We start from the raw sequence: 17,259 nt of genomic DNA, 5'->3' as shown, positions 1-17,259 counted from the left end.
AAAGGCGGAAAGGAAAAAGTCCTTCAGTAAACAAAACTATGCACCTTCACAAATGCTGGTTTCCTAGGGCGGAGGATACACAAACTGAACTCCGTACCCCCAATTTTCCCTCTCTCCACTGCCACCAAACCAGAGTTAAAGCCTCTACGCGCGCCTCAAAATGACCCCTCCGAGTAGCGGTAGGAGTTATGTCATCGCGGCGCGACAAAAGGAAGTAAGCTCCTGGCCTGCTGCGCAGCGCGGGGTCCCGAACTCCTGCGTCTGACAGCGTTGCGATTACCCCTCCGCACCAATTCTATCCGTGATGGACAATGCCCGTGAGTCGCCCACAGACAAAAGTGGAGAGACAGGGGAGTCGGACGAGACGGCCACTGCTCCCGAAGGCCAGAGGGCTACCGACACGGACGGAATCCCGGAGGAAACTGACGGAGACGGGGATGCGAACTTGAAAGAAGCCGCAGCGGAGGAAGGCGAGGTAGGAAGAGATGCGTTGATGAGGCTGGAGGAGTGTACCCAGAGATTGTTACTGGCTGTTCTCCCGGCTTCCTGGTTTGTCCCTCCCAAGCTACAAGAACTCATCACGACTCTCTAGATTTGCAATTTCGGGGGGATGGGATGAGGACAAAACAAAGCTCTAGAGGCCTAAACACTGGTTAATATTTTTAATCCTTGCCTTTAGGGCTTAAAGTTACTTCTAAGGGACTTTTAATAGCCTCTTGGTCCTGGTGAGGACATTAGGATCCGATGTTCACACTGAGACAGTGCGGGATCTGGAACCTAGGATTCCTAGGACCCCTTTCGCCGCAATATGGTTCTTCTTACATGTTATTTAAGCACAACTTCTGTCTTTATAGGCAGCAGAGTCGATCAGATCCGTTAAAGGGAGATTTTGAAGGAGTTACTGGTTAAATCATGTTCTTACCCTCTTGGATCATTTAACTGCTACCCGGATGCTAATGTCCAGGGGTCTCTATGGCATAAAAACACCAAACCTATCAGTTGTGCCAGCCCGAGAGCTCAGCAGTGTTGCCTAGCTGAGCATCAGTCAGGGAACCAGAATCTCAGCGTTCTCTGGGTTCCATTTCTAGAGGTAGAATCTTGGGGTCTTGGAAGGATTTAAGAGATCATGAAGTGAACATTAGATTAGATGGAATTAGCCTTTAAAAAATTAAATCAAAATATATAAAGAAAGAACTTTTAGGAAAAGATAAAAATGTGACAAAACTTTTAAGAAAGAAACTTTAAAATGGGTCTCAAGGACGGAAAGGATTTGAATATGAATAGTTAGCTCAGTCCACTGGAGAGTTCACTGCATATAAGAATTTGCACCCAATGGAGGGTAAAATTGTGATGCTTTTGAAACAGCACTATCCAGTGCGCCACTGGGCCGGCCCAAACCATTGTTAATATAAACGTTCAGGATGGGTGTCTAAATGAAAAAATTTATGGACTTGTGGATAGGAAGTTCAAGATGTTCCCATCAGATGGTTTGTATTTCTTTTGTGAAAGACATCTGCGAGGAAGAGAGAACAGGGGCGTGTAGAGGACTGCGAAGAAGGACGATTTGAAAAGCTGATGTAGAGAATGGAAGAGAAACCTGACTGGAAACATGGTGCAAGTGTCGAGATTTAAATTTATAAATGGCAAACAGTGCATTTGTACAGTTTTCTTCAATGGATATCTATAGTTTCAAAGTAACTCCATTATTTACTACCAATTTTCAAATGTGAATGACAGATATTTTAAAAGAGACTTTTGGTCCTAATTACAGGGAATATTCATAAACAATTTTTAGAAATGAAATAGTCTTAACTCTTCAGTTACTTTATTGTTTTTAAAACACTTGCTGCATATTTTAATAAAATGTATTCAATAGAACTATCACCTGATATGACTGCAAAAGGACTGGATTTGGCCAGATATATCCTACTCCAATTTAATCTAAGAAAATGAGAAAATTAACTGCAAGTTATTTATGTATTTTAATTTACCATTCTTTCTTTCTTTCTTTATTTATTTATTTTTATTGGTAACTGGCCAGTTTAGGGATCTGAACCCATGACCTTGGTGTTATAAGACTGTGCTCTAACCAATGCAATTTAGTTATAAGCACATAATTAGAATTACCACTTTCATATGCATTAAGTTTTGTTTGGTGGAATATTTTATAAGCATCTGTTGATACAAAGCACTGGGGCTTCTTTAACGTCGTTAACTAAGTTAGTTTAAATTCAATAGCTTCCTTGTTTACTTAATTTTGTTTTATTCTATTTTCTTTTCGAGATATTTCAGCGTAGTACAGTCAATATTTTGCCCTTGTCCTTCAGGATATATTTTAAACAAGGGCAAGGCTTAACACCTTTGTAGCAGGGCTGTTTAAACAGCCTATTCCAGGGCTTGCTGGTTAGCTCAGTTGGTTAGAGCATGATGCTCTAACACCAAGGTCTAAGGGCTCAACTCCTGTACCAGCCAGTTGCCAAAAAAACAAAAAACAAAAGAGAAAGAAAAGAAAAAAAAATTTGTTTAACTATATCCTAACTTTACACCTTGAGGAACTAGAAAAAGAAGTTTAAACTCAGCCCAAAGGTAACAGGAGGAAGAAAATACAGATCAGAATGAAGATACATAGCGAATAAGAAAACAATATAGCCAGCTTGCAGATGGCATATGATGAGACTTCTGAGCTTGCAAAATTGTGTAAGCCAATTCCTATAGTAAACCTCTTTTTATATATCTATATGAGTATACATCTTGTTGGTTCAGTTTCTCTGGAGAACCCTGACTAATGCAGTGTGTCGAGAAGGTACCCTGGTGCAGACTTGCAGGCAGAAATGAGTTTGGCCAGTGGAGGTTAGAAAGGCAGCCAGTGTGGGAGAAAATGACAAGAGTAAGGGAGGAAAAGAAGGTCAGATGCTGGGGCTTGGTAAACTGTTTCATTATTTACTGCTGTATGACATTATCTCAACTACAGGCTTAAAACTCCAGACGTATGTCACAATTTCTGTGAACCAGGATCTGGGAAGCAATAACTCAAAATTTGTCCTAATACAAAAATAAATAAATCTCTTGTTTTGAAGTAAAAAAAAAAAAAAAATTCAGTCTAGTATTGGGAATAAATATTTGCATAAATATTTGCATGGTACAGTAGGATTGAAGGATAGGAAGAAAAGAGCACATTGCATGTGGGAGACACTCGCTCACCTAAAATTTCCAAATTGAAAGAAACACTGTTTTGATGAGAAGGGGCCTCTTTTTTCTTTCCATATAGAATCAGCAGTAGGCTGGCTGGTTAGCTCACTTGGTTAGAGCATGGTGTTGGTAACACCAGTGTCAAGGATTCAGATCCTCATCTAGGACAGCTGCCAAAAAAAATATATATATAGTTATTATCTAGAATTGGCAGCAGTAAAGATCTATAGATTTAGATCTTTAGATCTAGAGGCAGAAGAGCTGGTTGGCTAGAGAGGACTTTGCTGACATCCCCTCTAAAGAATGAAATTAGGAAAGTGGGCCCAGGAGGAGAGTGGTTTTCATGATCCTTAGCATTTATTTTCCTTGTAAACAGATACTGGAACTGTGATCATAGCTAAACTGGAAAACTGGATTATTTAGCTGATTTTCTCTTCACAGCTGGGCTATAATCTTCCTTTAGGAGAGATACTGTATATACACTTGATGGTTCAGTCAGTGCCTACAACCAAGAAACTACTCAATGTGTGGATATGTTGGGTTGTAATAATGATGATGTCTTCTTACCTCACCCAAGCCTGGAGAGTATGCCAAATATATAAAATGGTTTCTTTCACCTCCCCAGCTCAAGAGTCAGGACGTCTCAGATTTAACAGCAGTTGAAAGGGAAGACTCATCATTACTTACTCCTGCAGCCAAAAAACTGAAAATAGATACCAAAGAAAAGAAAGAGAAGAAGCAGAAAGTGGATGAAGATGAGATTCAGAAGATGCAGTAAGTCACTTTCTGTTCATTCCCCATTTCAAGGCTCAAACTTGACCATAATTTTTTTTGGCTTTTAATTATTTTTACTTTTTTAAACTTAAAAGAAAATAAAGAAATTAATATATTATGTCATAGTACAGAAAGTATAAACAAGTAAAAAGAAAAAATATTACCTCACTACCAAGAGATATATGCTGCTGGCTGGCCGGTTAGCTCAGTTGGTTAGAGCACAGTGTTGATAACACCAAGGTCAAAGGTTCGGATCCCTGTACTGGCCAGCCACCAAAAAAAAAAAAGATACACTGCTAATATTTTGATGTATATTCTCCAAGATATTTTCTCTCTCTATATATATATCTACAAATAAAATTAAGTATTTTTTTTAACTGTCAAATTCTGGTTTTCACATTATATATGGTGAATGTTCACCATGTCAGTAATTATATATCTAGGTCATTTTCTTCAAAATGGAAATAGCTTTATTATATTTTCTGACCATAAAAATAGCATGGTAAATAATTTAGAGAATACAGAAAAATAGAAAAAAGTATCCGTAATCCCTGCCACCCAGAGTTTACTCTAACTATATGTATTCACATATAATATTTGAGTATATACCTTTTCGGTTTTTTTTTTAGATGTTTGATATGTATGACTAAATATGTCAGTAAATAAGACCATATTTTTAATGGCTGCATTGTATCCCATTATCTCGATGAACCATAATTTTACTAATCCCTGTAGCTGTTTTGGTTGGGTTTTTTTCTTTTCACATTAGGGTGAGTTTCTTTGGGCACATTTTTGCATACTTGTCCATTATCTCCTAAAATAAATTCCTAGAAGTGTAATTGCTAGTTCAAACAGTATGAACATTCTCAAAAGCTATTCATACATGTTTCCAAACTCTTCAAAAAAGATGTTCCAGTTCACACTGCCTACATGTATGAGTTTGTGTCCCCACATTTTCACTAATACCATTCTTTTTAATAGTTTTCTGATCTATGAAAAATGTTGTTTTAGTATATAATTTTAACTTCCTTAGTTAATAGTGAAGGTTAATTTTTTTCTTCTGTATTTAGTGGCAACTGGTGTTTTTGCAAATGTCCTATTCTGGGCAGGCTGGTTAGCTCACTTGGCTAGAGCATGGTGCTGATAACACCAAGGTCAAGGGTTTGGATCCCTGTATCAGCCAGTGGCCAAAAAAGAAAAATTGTCCTGTTCATGTCCTTTGCTCATTTTCTAAAATTGGTATGTCCATCTTTTTATTTATTTGAAAGGATTAATCATATATTAAGAGTATTAACCATTTTCCATATAATTTGCAAATATTTTTCCCTTAAATCTGTTAATGTTGAAAACCACTTGTTTGAATATAAATTTATTTATTTATTTATTTATTTTTTAAAGATGACCCGGTAAGGGGATCTTAACCCTTGGCTTGGTGTTGTCAGCACCACGCTCAGGCAGCGAGCCAACCGGCCATCCCTATATGGGATCTGAACCCGGGGCCTTGGTGTTATCAGCACCACACTCTCCCGAGTGAGCCATGGGCCGGCCCACCTTACTATATTTTCTGCATCTCTTCTCTTATGACAGTTTTGAATTTTCTAAATCAGATAGTTAAGAACATTTTTGTTTTCAAGAGTTCATCATAATACATTTCTATATTATTAAGTAAAGAAAAAGAAAACTAATTATTTTACTTTTCCATACAACTTTTCTCCCTGGAGCTAATAGTTATTACTTTGTTATACCGGTCTGTATGTGGGATCCGAACCCTCGGCGGGAGCGCCGCCGCGCTTCCCAAGCGGCGCACTATCCAGTGCGCCACCAGGCCGGCCCAAAGTTTTTGTTCTTAATGAGGAAAGGAAGTTGTTTCATGTTTTCTCAAGTTCCTTAATAGCAAAAATGTGTTATCTTCTTTCCTCATAACCCCAAGCCTAATGCCATTGACCTCTTGAAAATTCCTTTTTGAATTATCTGAGACTTGCTTTTATTTATTTAATAATATATCTTGAGCATTTATTCTATAAGCCAACTTAAATTACCTGAATCTTTGTCTAGAATCCTGGTTTCTTCTTTTTCTGAGGAGCAGCTGAACCGTTATGAAATGTATCGCAGGTCAGCCTTCCCTAAGGCAGCCATTAAAAGGGTAAGAGTGGACCACCATACTTCATTTCCATCATATATTAGAACTAAACCAGACTCAAGAGCTGTGTCCATTGGCATTTTGAAGTTGTTGAATTATATAGGTGGGAAAAGAAAAATAACATGCCCCTCAATTATCTGACCATTTCCAATTCTGTATGCCAAGAATAGGGTCTCAATACGTAGAGTAAGTCATTACACACCTGAATCCTTGTTTTAATAGTCTCAATTTTCAGCACCAGCCTTTAGTATACACTTTTTCAGCACAAAGCTCATTTGTCAGTACTATGTTCCAAAGCCAGTCTTTGACTACCTTAATCACAGAGTGTTTGTCTTTCTTTCAAGCTGATCCAGTCCATCACCGGCACCTCTGTGTCTCAGAATGTTGTTATTGCTATGTCTGGTATTTCTAAGGTTTTCGTCGGGGAGGTGGTAGAAGAAGGTGAGTAGTGTTGGTTACAAATACAGGATTGTACCTGTGGTGGTCTTACTGTCAAGAATATCTATACTAACTTACTACAGCACCTGTGGGAGTTTTCATTCACACTAGAAGTTGACCAAGTGGGCAGCCTTATATTCAGGAGAGCATAACCATTATCCTGTGAAATTTTCAATACAGGGAGCAAGGAACCATCTAGGAAATTCCCCTCCCTGATTCCTGTCCTCAGCCCAAGGTGACAGAAGCAGACTTTTGTTTTTCCTATAGAGGACCTTGCTCATTTCTGCTGCCAAAAGTAAAGAAACAAGAAAAACAGTCAGCAGGAGTGACCCAGTGTGGTATGGTGAGGAGTTGTCCCTGATGTTATGATAGCATTCTCTTAAGAAGGAAAAATTTCTTGGTTTATTTCCTTAGCAAGCTTAAGAAGTATTAATGAGAATTACAGGACTCAAAAAGATTATATGATTAATAAGTTCTTGTGTGATAATGAAACTTTCTCCTTGCCCCCTCTTTAGCACTGGATGTGTGTGAGAAGTGGGGAGAAATGCCACCACTGCAACCCAAACATATGAGGGAAGCTGTTCGAAGGTTAAAGTCAAAGGGGCAAATCCCCAACTCCAAGCACAAAAAAATCATCTTCTTCTAGACCAAAGCCTAGAAAGGCCTATTACTGATGGTAGTACTGGTTCGAGACTTCCTGTTACATGAGATTTTCTGCACTGGTGCTTTAGCATCTCAGTCCCCCAAGGACTCCATGATGATTTTAATGTTTTTCTCAAAACTCTGGTATTTGTCACACCTAGAAGGAATGCAGCTTGTTTCATACTTGCCTTTGACTAAATTTTGAGACCTCTTCGGGAATTTTCACTTCTTGGCTAGTTGGCAGAAGAAAAGTGCATAGGCCTTAAGCATCTACTGGATAGGGAAGCTGCTTTCACAGAGAGAAAACCTATCCAAGAGAGCTTTGATGGTTTCACATTGAAGCCTAAAGTTGCTAAGACTTAGGTTGTTTCTTACATCTGGTTTTAAGTAGATGAAACAACCAGAAACTTTGGACTTGTGACACTCCACCATGAAGGACACAGTGATAGCAGGAGTAGTGGAATAATTTGTGCTTATAAACATTTCAGCTTCTCCTGTGGATTTTGGTGAGTGTTCATTAAACTGTTTTCCAACTTGGCATATGTGTATTCATTTTCTGTCTAAATGGGTGAAATGGGGAGAAGTTCACCATTCTTTTTTGGTGTTGGAATAAAACTGTTCTTGGCTTTTTTGTGAAAATTTGAGCCCTTTCCGTTTTCCACTAGAACTATTAAATTTTTATCTCATAAGAAAGCACTTTCAAGCACTGTTAAAAACCATGTAAAAGCTTATATATTTCAGAATCCTATAAACATATCACAACCAATATTGTTTAATAAGTTTTATTTGCTTTTTTTCAGGTGGTTCACAGAACCAGTATACAAATGTCTGGAGAGTTCTTTCCATTTCTGAGAGAAATGTCATTGGAATTTTTTTTTTATTGTTTAATAAGTTTTATTTGCTTTTATTCAGGTGGTTCACAGAACCACTACACACTCAAGGTTTGATTAGATATTGCAACATTAAAATTTCCAATACTGACCAGGATTCCCGCTTATCAAATACATTCTCATTGTTTTCCTCGAATAGAGGGGAGTGGCATGACCTTTTATTGACAGTGATTAGCAGTAATAAGGCTACTGTATATAATTGGCAATCCCGAAGAATTCTTTCCTCTCTACCATTCATTGTCATAGAGAAGGGTTTTGAATCTGTTCTCTTTTGAAGCTTTCCTGAGCATGTCTTAGTAAAGACTCCAATTCTGTTTAGCACCCTGAGTGGGGGAAAACAGCTCAGACTCATAGAGTTAGGCAAATCAGACCTTTAGTATCTCATATTAAAACTCATGGCTTTACATGTGTACTTAGCCAATGGAGAAGACACTTTAGTTGGGCAGTCCACAAAGAAATGCTGAAAGACTTGGGCTAAATCTTGACCCAAAACTAATTAACTGACACAAAAATACTCTCTGAGCTGTAACAGGAATTTTTTTAACAGTTAGAGGGAACTATATGTATTGCAATTAGAGATACTGAATAAGGCTGAAAGTTAATAACAAGGGAGGAAGATCAAATCTCAAGTCTGACCACTTAGCAAAGCCTCACTGTTAAAGGTTTCCAAGAGTGTTTCCCTTTGTGCCATGGGGAAAATAATCCCATTCAATAATAGCTACTATCCATATCTACCCAGAGGTAAATGGGAAGATTCCTATTCTGGCAGAATGTTGGGGAGCAACTAGGTAAAGGCCCTAGTCTCAGAAAGGATAGTGAATCACACCATATTCTCTCTGGAACACTTAACAATGATAAATTACAAGGCAACAACACAACTTTTACAGTTCTCAAATAATCAGATATTCTCGTATTAGCTTGTGTAGCAAAGTTCAGTTGTTTCCATAATTTTGTAGCTTTACTATAACACATTTTAAAAGTTTAGGCAAGTATTAAAGAAAAAAAAAAAAAACCCTACTGTAAAGGTTTGGAATGGAAAGTTCCCATATTACTATGGCAATACTTCAAACTCCTTCTTTCCACTACCCCAATCCCGATGTTCCCATGAGGGGAAGCTAATGTAAATGAGTTAAATGGAAACATTTAAGTTATGGAGTATGTGACGATGGTGTTTATCCCTTGTATATTCCAGACACAGGAACTATTACCTTCAAAACCATGAAAAAGGGGGCATAAAGGTTGAGGCCCATGGCACAATGAGGGTCAGATGAAATACACAGTAAACAGCAGCTATCAAGTGAATAGAACCCACTTCTGTCTTAAATCAGAGAAACTAGGTTAATTATTCCAGTGAGTTGAAAACAGAAATTGAGATTGATAACCATCCCTGCAGCCCAGTTCAGAGGATTTAAATTCTAGTACATACGCACTAAAGCATATCCCGTGTCATACATCCATGTAAACAGGAAATCTAGACAATCACAGATTATAGTTGTAAATGCTTCACAGCTGAAATGGTAATTAATGTGCAGTGGCTGAAATCTTTGAGGGATAGTGGTGCTATCACTCCAGACATTTTCTTGAGGTATTATTATTTTTTGTTCAGAGTCTTACAGCTCCAAGGCAGAAATCGTAAGCAGTCCAAAAGGGCTGGCACTACTACTTTCTCCTTCCATTATTTTCCTTTACACTTATCCTGAGGACTACCACCAGTTCACAATTCTTCATCATGAAAAAGTCTTTGTTCCTCCAATAAACAGGAGTATGAAATTATACAAGATGGTTTTTACTAAAATTCCATGGGATAATGACCCCTACCCATGTTCCCTGAAGGAGGATTTCAAGACACAATGGCCAAAGCTGCTACATAAGCAAAGTCAGAAATTCTAGGACTCCACTTGTCACATGGACAAATGCTTCAGATTACTTCAGAGAACCTAGAAACCTCACTGGCCATTAAGGGGTTAGCCCTGGTGCCTGCCAGATGTGTTTTCTACTGCCTCCCCCAAGCAAAAGCTTAAGGTAAAGGTATAACATGCAATGCCTATTAGACATTTACTTTGCGTGGAAGGATGCCAGAGGGATATGGTGAGTCGGGGAGATGGGAAAGGGAAGAGAATCACAATGTGATTTTAAGCCAATTCAGGTGATCCTAAGGTTGAATAATTCTATTTTCCAGCCATTGGATTTCCATCTCCCTACTCCAAGAACATTAGAAATGTCATACTTAAAAGGGCCAGTCATCTATTCAGTTCAACATTGTGCCTTTAAAAGGACTAAGGGGCAGTTTGTGGAGGGATGCAGTTACCTTCTCACTTACATACCACCAAGTAGCCCTGATTTTCCTTTTGAAAGGCCATTATACAAGGATTACTCTTAAACCTTCTGCACCCATGTATAGTTTCTGTCAGCATGACTTCTGACAGCAAGGTCCTTAAGTTTCTGATTTGCTTTAGAACTGCTTTCTTTTACCTAAGGCCATGAGGTAGAGCCCTAAAGCTAGTATTTCAGGACCACGTCCTTGCTCTTGACTGGATATTTGATCACACACTCACCTCAGCTTTCCTCTTTGTAGAACATTTGTCTACATTTTAAAGATGTGTCCTCACATAAAAATGTGTACCTCCACCCCTTGATAATTTTTGCTATTCTCTGGACCTGTCCTCCCTTTACCATACATTTTGTAAATAAGGTCACTAGAAATGCAAAGACAATTTGATTAAGACATAACTATGGTTTTATATGAGGTGTTCTCTGTCGCCTCCAAGCGTCTTTCCTGATGATGCCTAGAGGTCAGGATTCTGACCACACCAGCACATTGATCCCTCCTCCCTCTCAACAACGCTTTGGTTTCTTTCCTGAGTTCTTTCCACAGCTCACTGCCATATCAGTTGATAATTTTTCTATAAATACATTCCTTACACTTATTCTGCTGAACCTTACCTGTCACTTTTCTGAGTATTCACAGCCCTGCTTCTTGTGACCCTTCTGTGGTTTTGTGGGGTTTTTTTTAATGTCTTCTGGTCTACCTTTCACTGCCTGGAAGTAGTAACATTTTGATTTCAGTGTAAAATTCTACTTTCAGGTCATTTATAAAAATCTTAAGTAAGGCTGAACCGAGTGTCAACCCTTAGGAAACCTTCCCGGTTAACATTTCTCTCCAGAAAGCTGTTTCCTAGACATGACAAATTCACACAATACCATAGTAACTGGTGTTAAAAATTGCCTTAGTGAAGAACCTTAACAAAAGTCCTTAAAAACTTGAACAAATCATATTTTGTTCCTTCATGTTTCTTTTTATCCTCCAAAAACTAAAGTATACAAGTCAAGCATGGTTTCCCATAAAAGAAACCATTTTATCTTTCCTTCAGTAGGTCATGTATGATTATAACTTTAGTGACATCACTAAATCACTATTTTAACATACTGCCAAGTCAAGGTGAGTTAGCTGATGAACTTCTGTCCAATCGACACAACTTGAAGTGTATCAGAGCAATATGGATGAAGGAAGGAGTGTTGGAGAACAATTAGGAAAGAAAGAGGAAGAAAACAGCTCTTTAATAGAGCAGGAGGCAAAACCTAGCTAGATTGAAGGGTTTTTGTGATTTTTTGTTTACTTAAGTCGAAATCATATGATTTTAAAAAGCCACAGTGATAGAGGGGGGTGAGAAGAAATAGGCTGAGATGTTAAAGTTTAAAACACATTTTCAGCTCCCAAACATCAAATGCTGAGGACACCATGGTAGAAAGTCACAGTGCTGGGAAAGCAGCTATGCCAAGGACCCCAGGGAGACAGAGGAAATGACTTCTCTGGTACAGCTGTGGAAGAGGGGCAGGACTCTAGGAAGGCAATAGGGGGCTCGAAATCTAGCTCCCCTATTGATCCCTACCACATCATGCCTTCAACCTAGTTCAGGGTGAATACTATTTTCTTGACTTAAATTTCAAATAAATTGTATTATGGAGGGGAAAGACGATATGGCTGAATCGCTGCTGCTGTTTACTTTCTACCACAGCATTGCAATGATGACAGTGTAACAGAAAGGAAGCTTAACCTGAAAAGTCTGATTTTTATATTGGCTGAGATGATAAGAGCTTGGCTTCCTTTCCAAAAAAGGCAGACTCCAGGTCTCCCTTATTCCTGTGCCTCTCCTGCCCCTGCCCCCCTTACTGGGCTATTTCCTGCTCCACTCCTCTACCACAGCCAAAACTCAGGCCAAGGACTTTTCAAGTCTGCTGCGGGAAGCTTTGGGACATGGAATCTTTGGTGGCTCTGGATAACTGAGGAGGTGGGCACTTTTGCTTGTTCACACAGGCTGTGAAGGAAGCGAGTATCTTTGCCATGAACCCAGGAGGTGAAATGGCCCTACAGGGTTGAAAAGATGCCACCTAGTATGCCAAAAGGCTTTATACAGGCAAGATATAATGCTTTCGCCACGCACAATTTCCTGGGATATGGTCATGTTTTGCCCTGTCCTCATGCAAGTCAAAACAGCTAGTAAAAAGCACACCTGCAAGGAGTGAATTGAGCATTACCCAGTCCCTCTGGCATCCTTAGCAGACTTATTCAACCACTGGACGGTGCCTTCTGCCCTAGGTGGTGCTGTTGCTGGTGATCTCTCTCCTTGGCACAGATCGCTGAGCCACTGCTATCAGAGCTCAAAGAGGGGGTTATATTTCCTAATCTCCTGAAGAAGTTTTTCTTTTTCCTGGTTGGCATTTGCCAATGCTTGTTTGGTTTCTATAAGTTCTTTTTGAAGGGAAGGCAGTTCTTTCACCTGAGGAACAATGAGTAGTTCACAATTAATAAACACAGTAATACCACTGCTATAGATTGGCTGCCCCTCGCCAACCTCACTGAAGCTTAAAAACCCAGTGTAACTGTTGAGGGTGGGAAATCCTATTATGCTAATTGAAAGGTGAGGCCTTGAAGAGGTGCTTAGATTGTGGACTGTGCAGTAGTGAATGGATTAATAATGGTGGTCAGAGGCAAGGTTCTGAGAACTTGAAAAGAGACTCTCTCTACACCATTTTCTGTCATGTGAAATCCCTGTGTTGCTGCAAAGCCACAGCAAAAGAAGACCCTCACCAGATGTGCCCTGGACTTTGGACTTCCCACCTCTGAAACTGTAAGCAATAAATTTCATTTTCTTATAAATTAGCCAGTTCCAAGTATTTTGTCATAAGCAACAGAAATGAACTAATACAACCACCTTGCAACAACAGCCAGTAAGGGGAATAGGGAGAAAGGATTCAAGTAGATAAATCTACAAGTTAGGTCGATGATCAAGAGAACTGAACTAATTTTTTTCTAAGAGCCTAATTCCCTCTTCAGAGTTCATCAGTTACAGGGACAGCAACTATTCACCTCTAGCTCCTAACTTACATCCTCTAGTCAGCACTTCTAGAAGCTGCTGTTAGGTGACAGGAGCACAAACCACCAAACTGCACACAACACACACAACCTTCTCAGCCTCCTAGGTTTAACCAGCTTGCACAATTATAGCCTCTAAGGGTATATAGGAAGGTACTCTTCAGTTAGGTCCTCACCTGCTGTCCAAGAACCTCTCCTGTGGACACTAGAAACACCTGTTCTTTTGGGGGCTGCCTCTTCTCACTTTTAGGTATTTCAGATGATGGTCTATCCTGAGCAGCAGCTGGAAAAAAAAAAAAAGAGTAAAGGTTCTAAGTGACTGCTGCCAACACCCAGAGAGTTCCTAGTTGTTACCTTTTCACTTATAGCAGAAAAAAGGCAGAGAAGCCAGCAGGCTGACAAGTCCAACTCACCACCTATGTGGAATACACCATCATCACTCCGCTTCAGCACAACATGCTCCATGGCTAGAGTGATGGGGATAGGGCCTGGAGACGTTGGATAGATGGGGGGGATATCATCCTGCAGGAAAAAAGGAAAGCATATGCTGCACCCAACCAGCTCAGTCAAATTTAGGTAATACAACCCATGCTTCCACCATTAAGATTGAAGCAGTTTTATGCCACTGTTTCTCCATAAATTCTTATATGAAAAGCATAACTGAAGATCTCCCATTCTAGAGATGGTGAAACTAAGGATAAGATAATCTGATGGCTTGTACATGGTAATGCTGCATGCCAAACACAGTTAGGGTTAGAGATAAGGTTTCCTCACTTGAACCCAAGTCTTTTTGACAGCAACACACATTTATATACTACTATAACACTGACAGAGAATGCTAATATGCATTTCCTCACTTGATCTTTACAATGTTTTATGGTGACAAAGGAAGAAGTTAATAGCTGTCACTGCTAGAATTCCTTGCCTGACAAAGTCCAGGGCAAAAATCAAAGGTTCCTTTCACCTTTAAGGTGATGCTGGAGTTCAGGAGCTCAATCTGCATGGGGACTATCACTGGAATCTCCTCATCCTCCAAGAAGGCTCCCAGGCCATTGAGCACTGAAGTGAGCAGCTCCAGGTCACAGTCACGAAGCAAAAAATGCAGGAAGCCATTTTGTGTGGCAAGCGGGGAATGAACAGCTGCACCAGGTCCCACCTCAAAGCGAAGGCCCACAGCTGGTCTCATGTGGCCAGTCTTCAAAGTTGAGGATTCCTGAAAGTTTGTGCCTTTGAGAAGGACAAGGAAAACATTAATTAATTAATAACTAGGGATTGTTCTAGGCACTTTATGTATCTTTAATACTCATAACAACCCCTATGCCAAAAGTATTATTATCATTCCCACCTTATAGATGAATAAACTAAGTCACATAAAATAACTTGCCCAAAGTTACACAAGTAAGGGCCGGCCCGGTGGCGCACTGCTACAGTGCGCCGCTTGGGAGCGCGGCGGCGCTCCCACCAAGGGTTCGGATCCCACATACAGACCGGTTCCCGCTCACTGGTTGAGCGAGGTGCGGGTGCAACACTGAGGGTTGCGATCCCGTTGCCAGTCCCGGTCTGGTACGGGCGCGACACTGAGGGTTGCGATCTGTTGCCGGACACGAAAAAAGACAAAAAGGAAAAAAAAAAAAAAAAAGTTACACAAGTAAGTAGCAAGGATAGGATTTGAACCCAGGCAGTCTAACTACAAAGTCCATGGGCTTAGCTACTTTGCTATAGTGCCTCTCAAGGTGTAAGAGAGGTTAAGGACCAACAAAAAAACTGGCCTTCCTATGAATCTGAGTCACTGGGCTAATGGCCAAGGCTCTTAAAACATAGGAGCTTCAACTCTACTAAATTTGAATGGCTCTTCCTTTCTCTAAGTCTTGGTTTTCTCTTCTCTTGCTGATAAAGCCAAGCAGGCTCTATGTTAATCTCTCTAAAACTCCATAAGAACAATCTCAGGTGTAGCCAAGATATGGAACAACTTTCATAGTTATGGAACTGCAAATTGGTACAACCATTTTGGAGAACAATTTGGCATATCAAAGTTGAAGCTATACCTATCCTAAAACTCTAGAAAGTATATACTTAGGAACAGAACCATGGAGAAACTCTCAAACATATATAACCAGAAGGTATGTACAAGCATGTTCACAGCAACTCTGTTTGAAATAGCAAAAAAAAAAACTGGAAACAACCCAAATATCTTTTCAGAATAGACTGAAGAAGTAAATAGGGTAATGGATCCAAGGGATATTTTGGGAATGATGGAAATGTTCTAAAATAAAATAGGGTTGTGGTGATGGTTATACAACTCTGTAAATTTACTAAAACTTATCAAATTGTACACTTAAAATGTGTGAATTTTATACTATTAAAATTATACCTCAATAAAGCTGTCTTTAAAAGCAAAAAGCAATATATTTATACACTAGAATATTCTATAGTAATGAAAATGAATCGATTATATAGCTAACTCAACAACCAAGAATATCATGTTACATGAAAGAAGCAAATCACAAAACGGTACAAACTATGATTCCATTTAGAAAAACTCAAAAACCTGCAAAGCTAAATAATACATTGATTCAAACACATGTGGAAAAATTACAAAGTAAAGCAAGAGAATGATAAACATGAAATTCAGGATAGTGATTGCTATGGATTGATGTCCCCCCAAAACTTAGTCCCACTGTGACAGTGTAAAGAGGGTGGGAATTCCTATTATGGTAATTGAAAGGTGGGGCCTTGAAGAGGTGGTTAGATTGTAGGACCATGCCCTAATGAATGGATTAATAATTGTGGTCAGGGGCATGGTTTTGAGGGCTTTCAAAGGTGAGCATGTGAGTGTCTCTCTCTCTGCTCTGCCATTTTCTGCTCTGTGAGACCCCTGGGTCATTGTCGCTGCCACCAAGGTCTTCATCAAACGTGTTCCCTGGACTTTGGACTCCCAGCCTCAGAAACTGTAAGCAATAAATTTTGTTTTCTTATAAATTACCCAGTTCCAGGTATTTTGTTATAAGCAACAGAAATGGACTAATATAGAAAATTAGCACCAGGGAAGTAAGGTGTTGCTTATAACAGATACTTGAAAATGTGGAAATGGCTTTGGAACTGGGTGTTGAGGAGAGGCTGGAAGAATTTGGAGGAACAGGCTAGAAAATGCCTAGACACTGGTGAAAGTTTAGAAGACAAGAAAACCAAGGAAAGTTTTAAATGTTTTAAAGACTAGATAAATGGTGGTGAGCAGAATGCTGATAGAAATATGGACAGTAGGCTTCCAGGCAAGATAACAGAATAGACAGTCCCCAGTGTCACTCTCTCCCACAGATCAACCAATTTACAACTATTAAAAAGCAACGACAGCCAAGCTGGGGCCTCTAGAGCTCAGGTGAAGAGGAGGAGAGACCTACGGAGTTCATGAAGAAGGCCACGATGAGAGAAAGAAAGAATCACGCCTACCATTTCAAATCCCGGCTGTTTCCAGGCTGGAGCTGCTGAGCACATGGAGCAGGAGCTGGCAAAAGCCACCACTGTGCCCTTCGGATGAAGTTGCTTTGAGGTGGCAGGGGAGAAGAGGGCCTTCGTGGCCCTCAGGCTAGCAAGACCACTAACAGGGTTCCCGTGGACCCACACAGGAGTGAGCAATCACAACAACTGAAAAAAGGAGCTGCTTGGGGCCAGCCCGGTGGCGCACTGGATAAGTGCGCCGCTTGGGAAGTGCGGCGGCGCTCCCGCCCGAGGGTTCGGATCCCACATACAGACCGGTTCCCGCTCACTGGCTGAGCGAGGTGCGGGAGCAACGCCGAGGGCTGCAGGGCCGTCGC

At 40.0% G+C, this 17,259-nt stretch overlaps 2 protein-coding genes across 3 annotated transcripts in view; one reads left to right on the top strand and one right to left on the bottom strand.

Moving 5' to 3' along the window:
- The first annotated feature begins 208 nt into the window (after positions 1–208).
- Positions 209–7,723, top strand: TAF11 (TAF11 RNA polymerase II, TATA box binding protein (TBP)-associated factor, 28kDa). Of its 2 annotated transcripts, XM_008593133.1 has the most exons (5): positions 210–475; positions 3,815–3,963; positions 6,019–6,106; positions 6,448–6,544; positions 7,057–7,723. In XM_008593133.1, the coding sequence occupies exons 1-5, from the start codon at positions 305–307 to the stop codon at positions 7,185–7,187; spliced, it is 636 nt and encodes a 211-aa protein (XP_008591355.1). In that variant the 5' UTR covers positions 210–304; the 3' UTR covers positions 7,188–7,723. The 2 variants fall into 2 exon arrangements, with proteins under 2 accessions (XP_008591356.1, XP_008591355.1); XM_008593134.1 differs by lacking the exon at positions 6,448–6,544 and having other exon boundaries at positions 209–475; positions 7,057–7,195.
- Positions 7,724–8,052: 329 nt separating this feature from the next.
- Positions 8,053–17,259, bottom strand: part of UHRF1BP1 (UHRF1 binding protein 1) — a gene marked incomplete at its 5' end in the record, with an annotated part of 41,676 nt that continues 32,469 nt past the window's right edge. The window contains 4 exons of the mRNA XM_008593135.1: positions 8,053–12,851; positions 13,624–13,730; positions 13,861–13,969; positions 14,412–14,674. Of these exons, the coding sequence (XP_008591357.1) occupies positions 12,726–12,851; positions 13,624–13,730; positions 13,861–13,969; positions 14,412–14,674 (605 nt within the window). The remainder of the gene's footprint in view (positions 12,852–13,623; positions 13,731–13,860; positions 13,970–14,411; positions 14,675–17,259) is intronic.

The sequence above is a fragment of the Galeopterus variegatus genome, unplaced genomic scaffold (assembly GCF_000696425.1).
Source record: "Galeopterus variegatus unplaced genomic scaffold, G_variegatus-3.0.2 Scaffold8753, whole genome shotgun sequence".
Taxonomy (NCBI): domain Eukaryota; kingdom Metazoa; phylum Chordata; class Mammalia; order Dermoptera; family Cynocephalidae; genus Galeopterus; species Galeopterus variegatus.
This window is presented reverse-complemented; position numbering and strand designations above follow the sequence as displayed.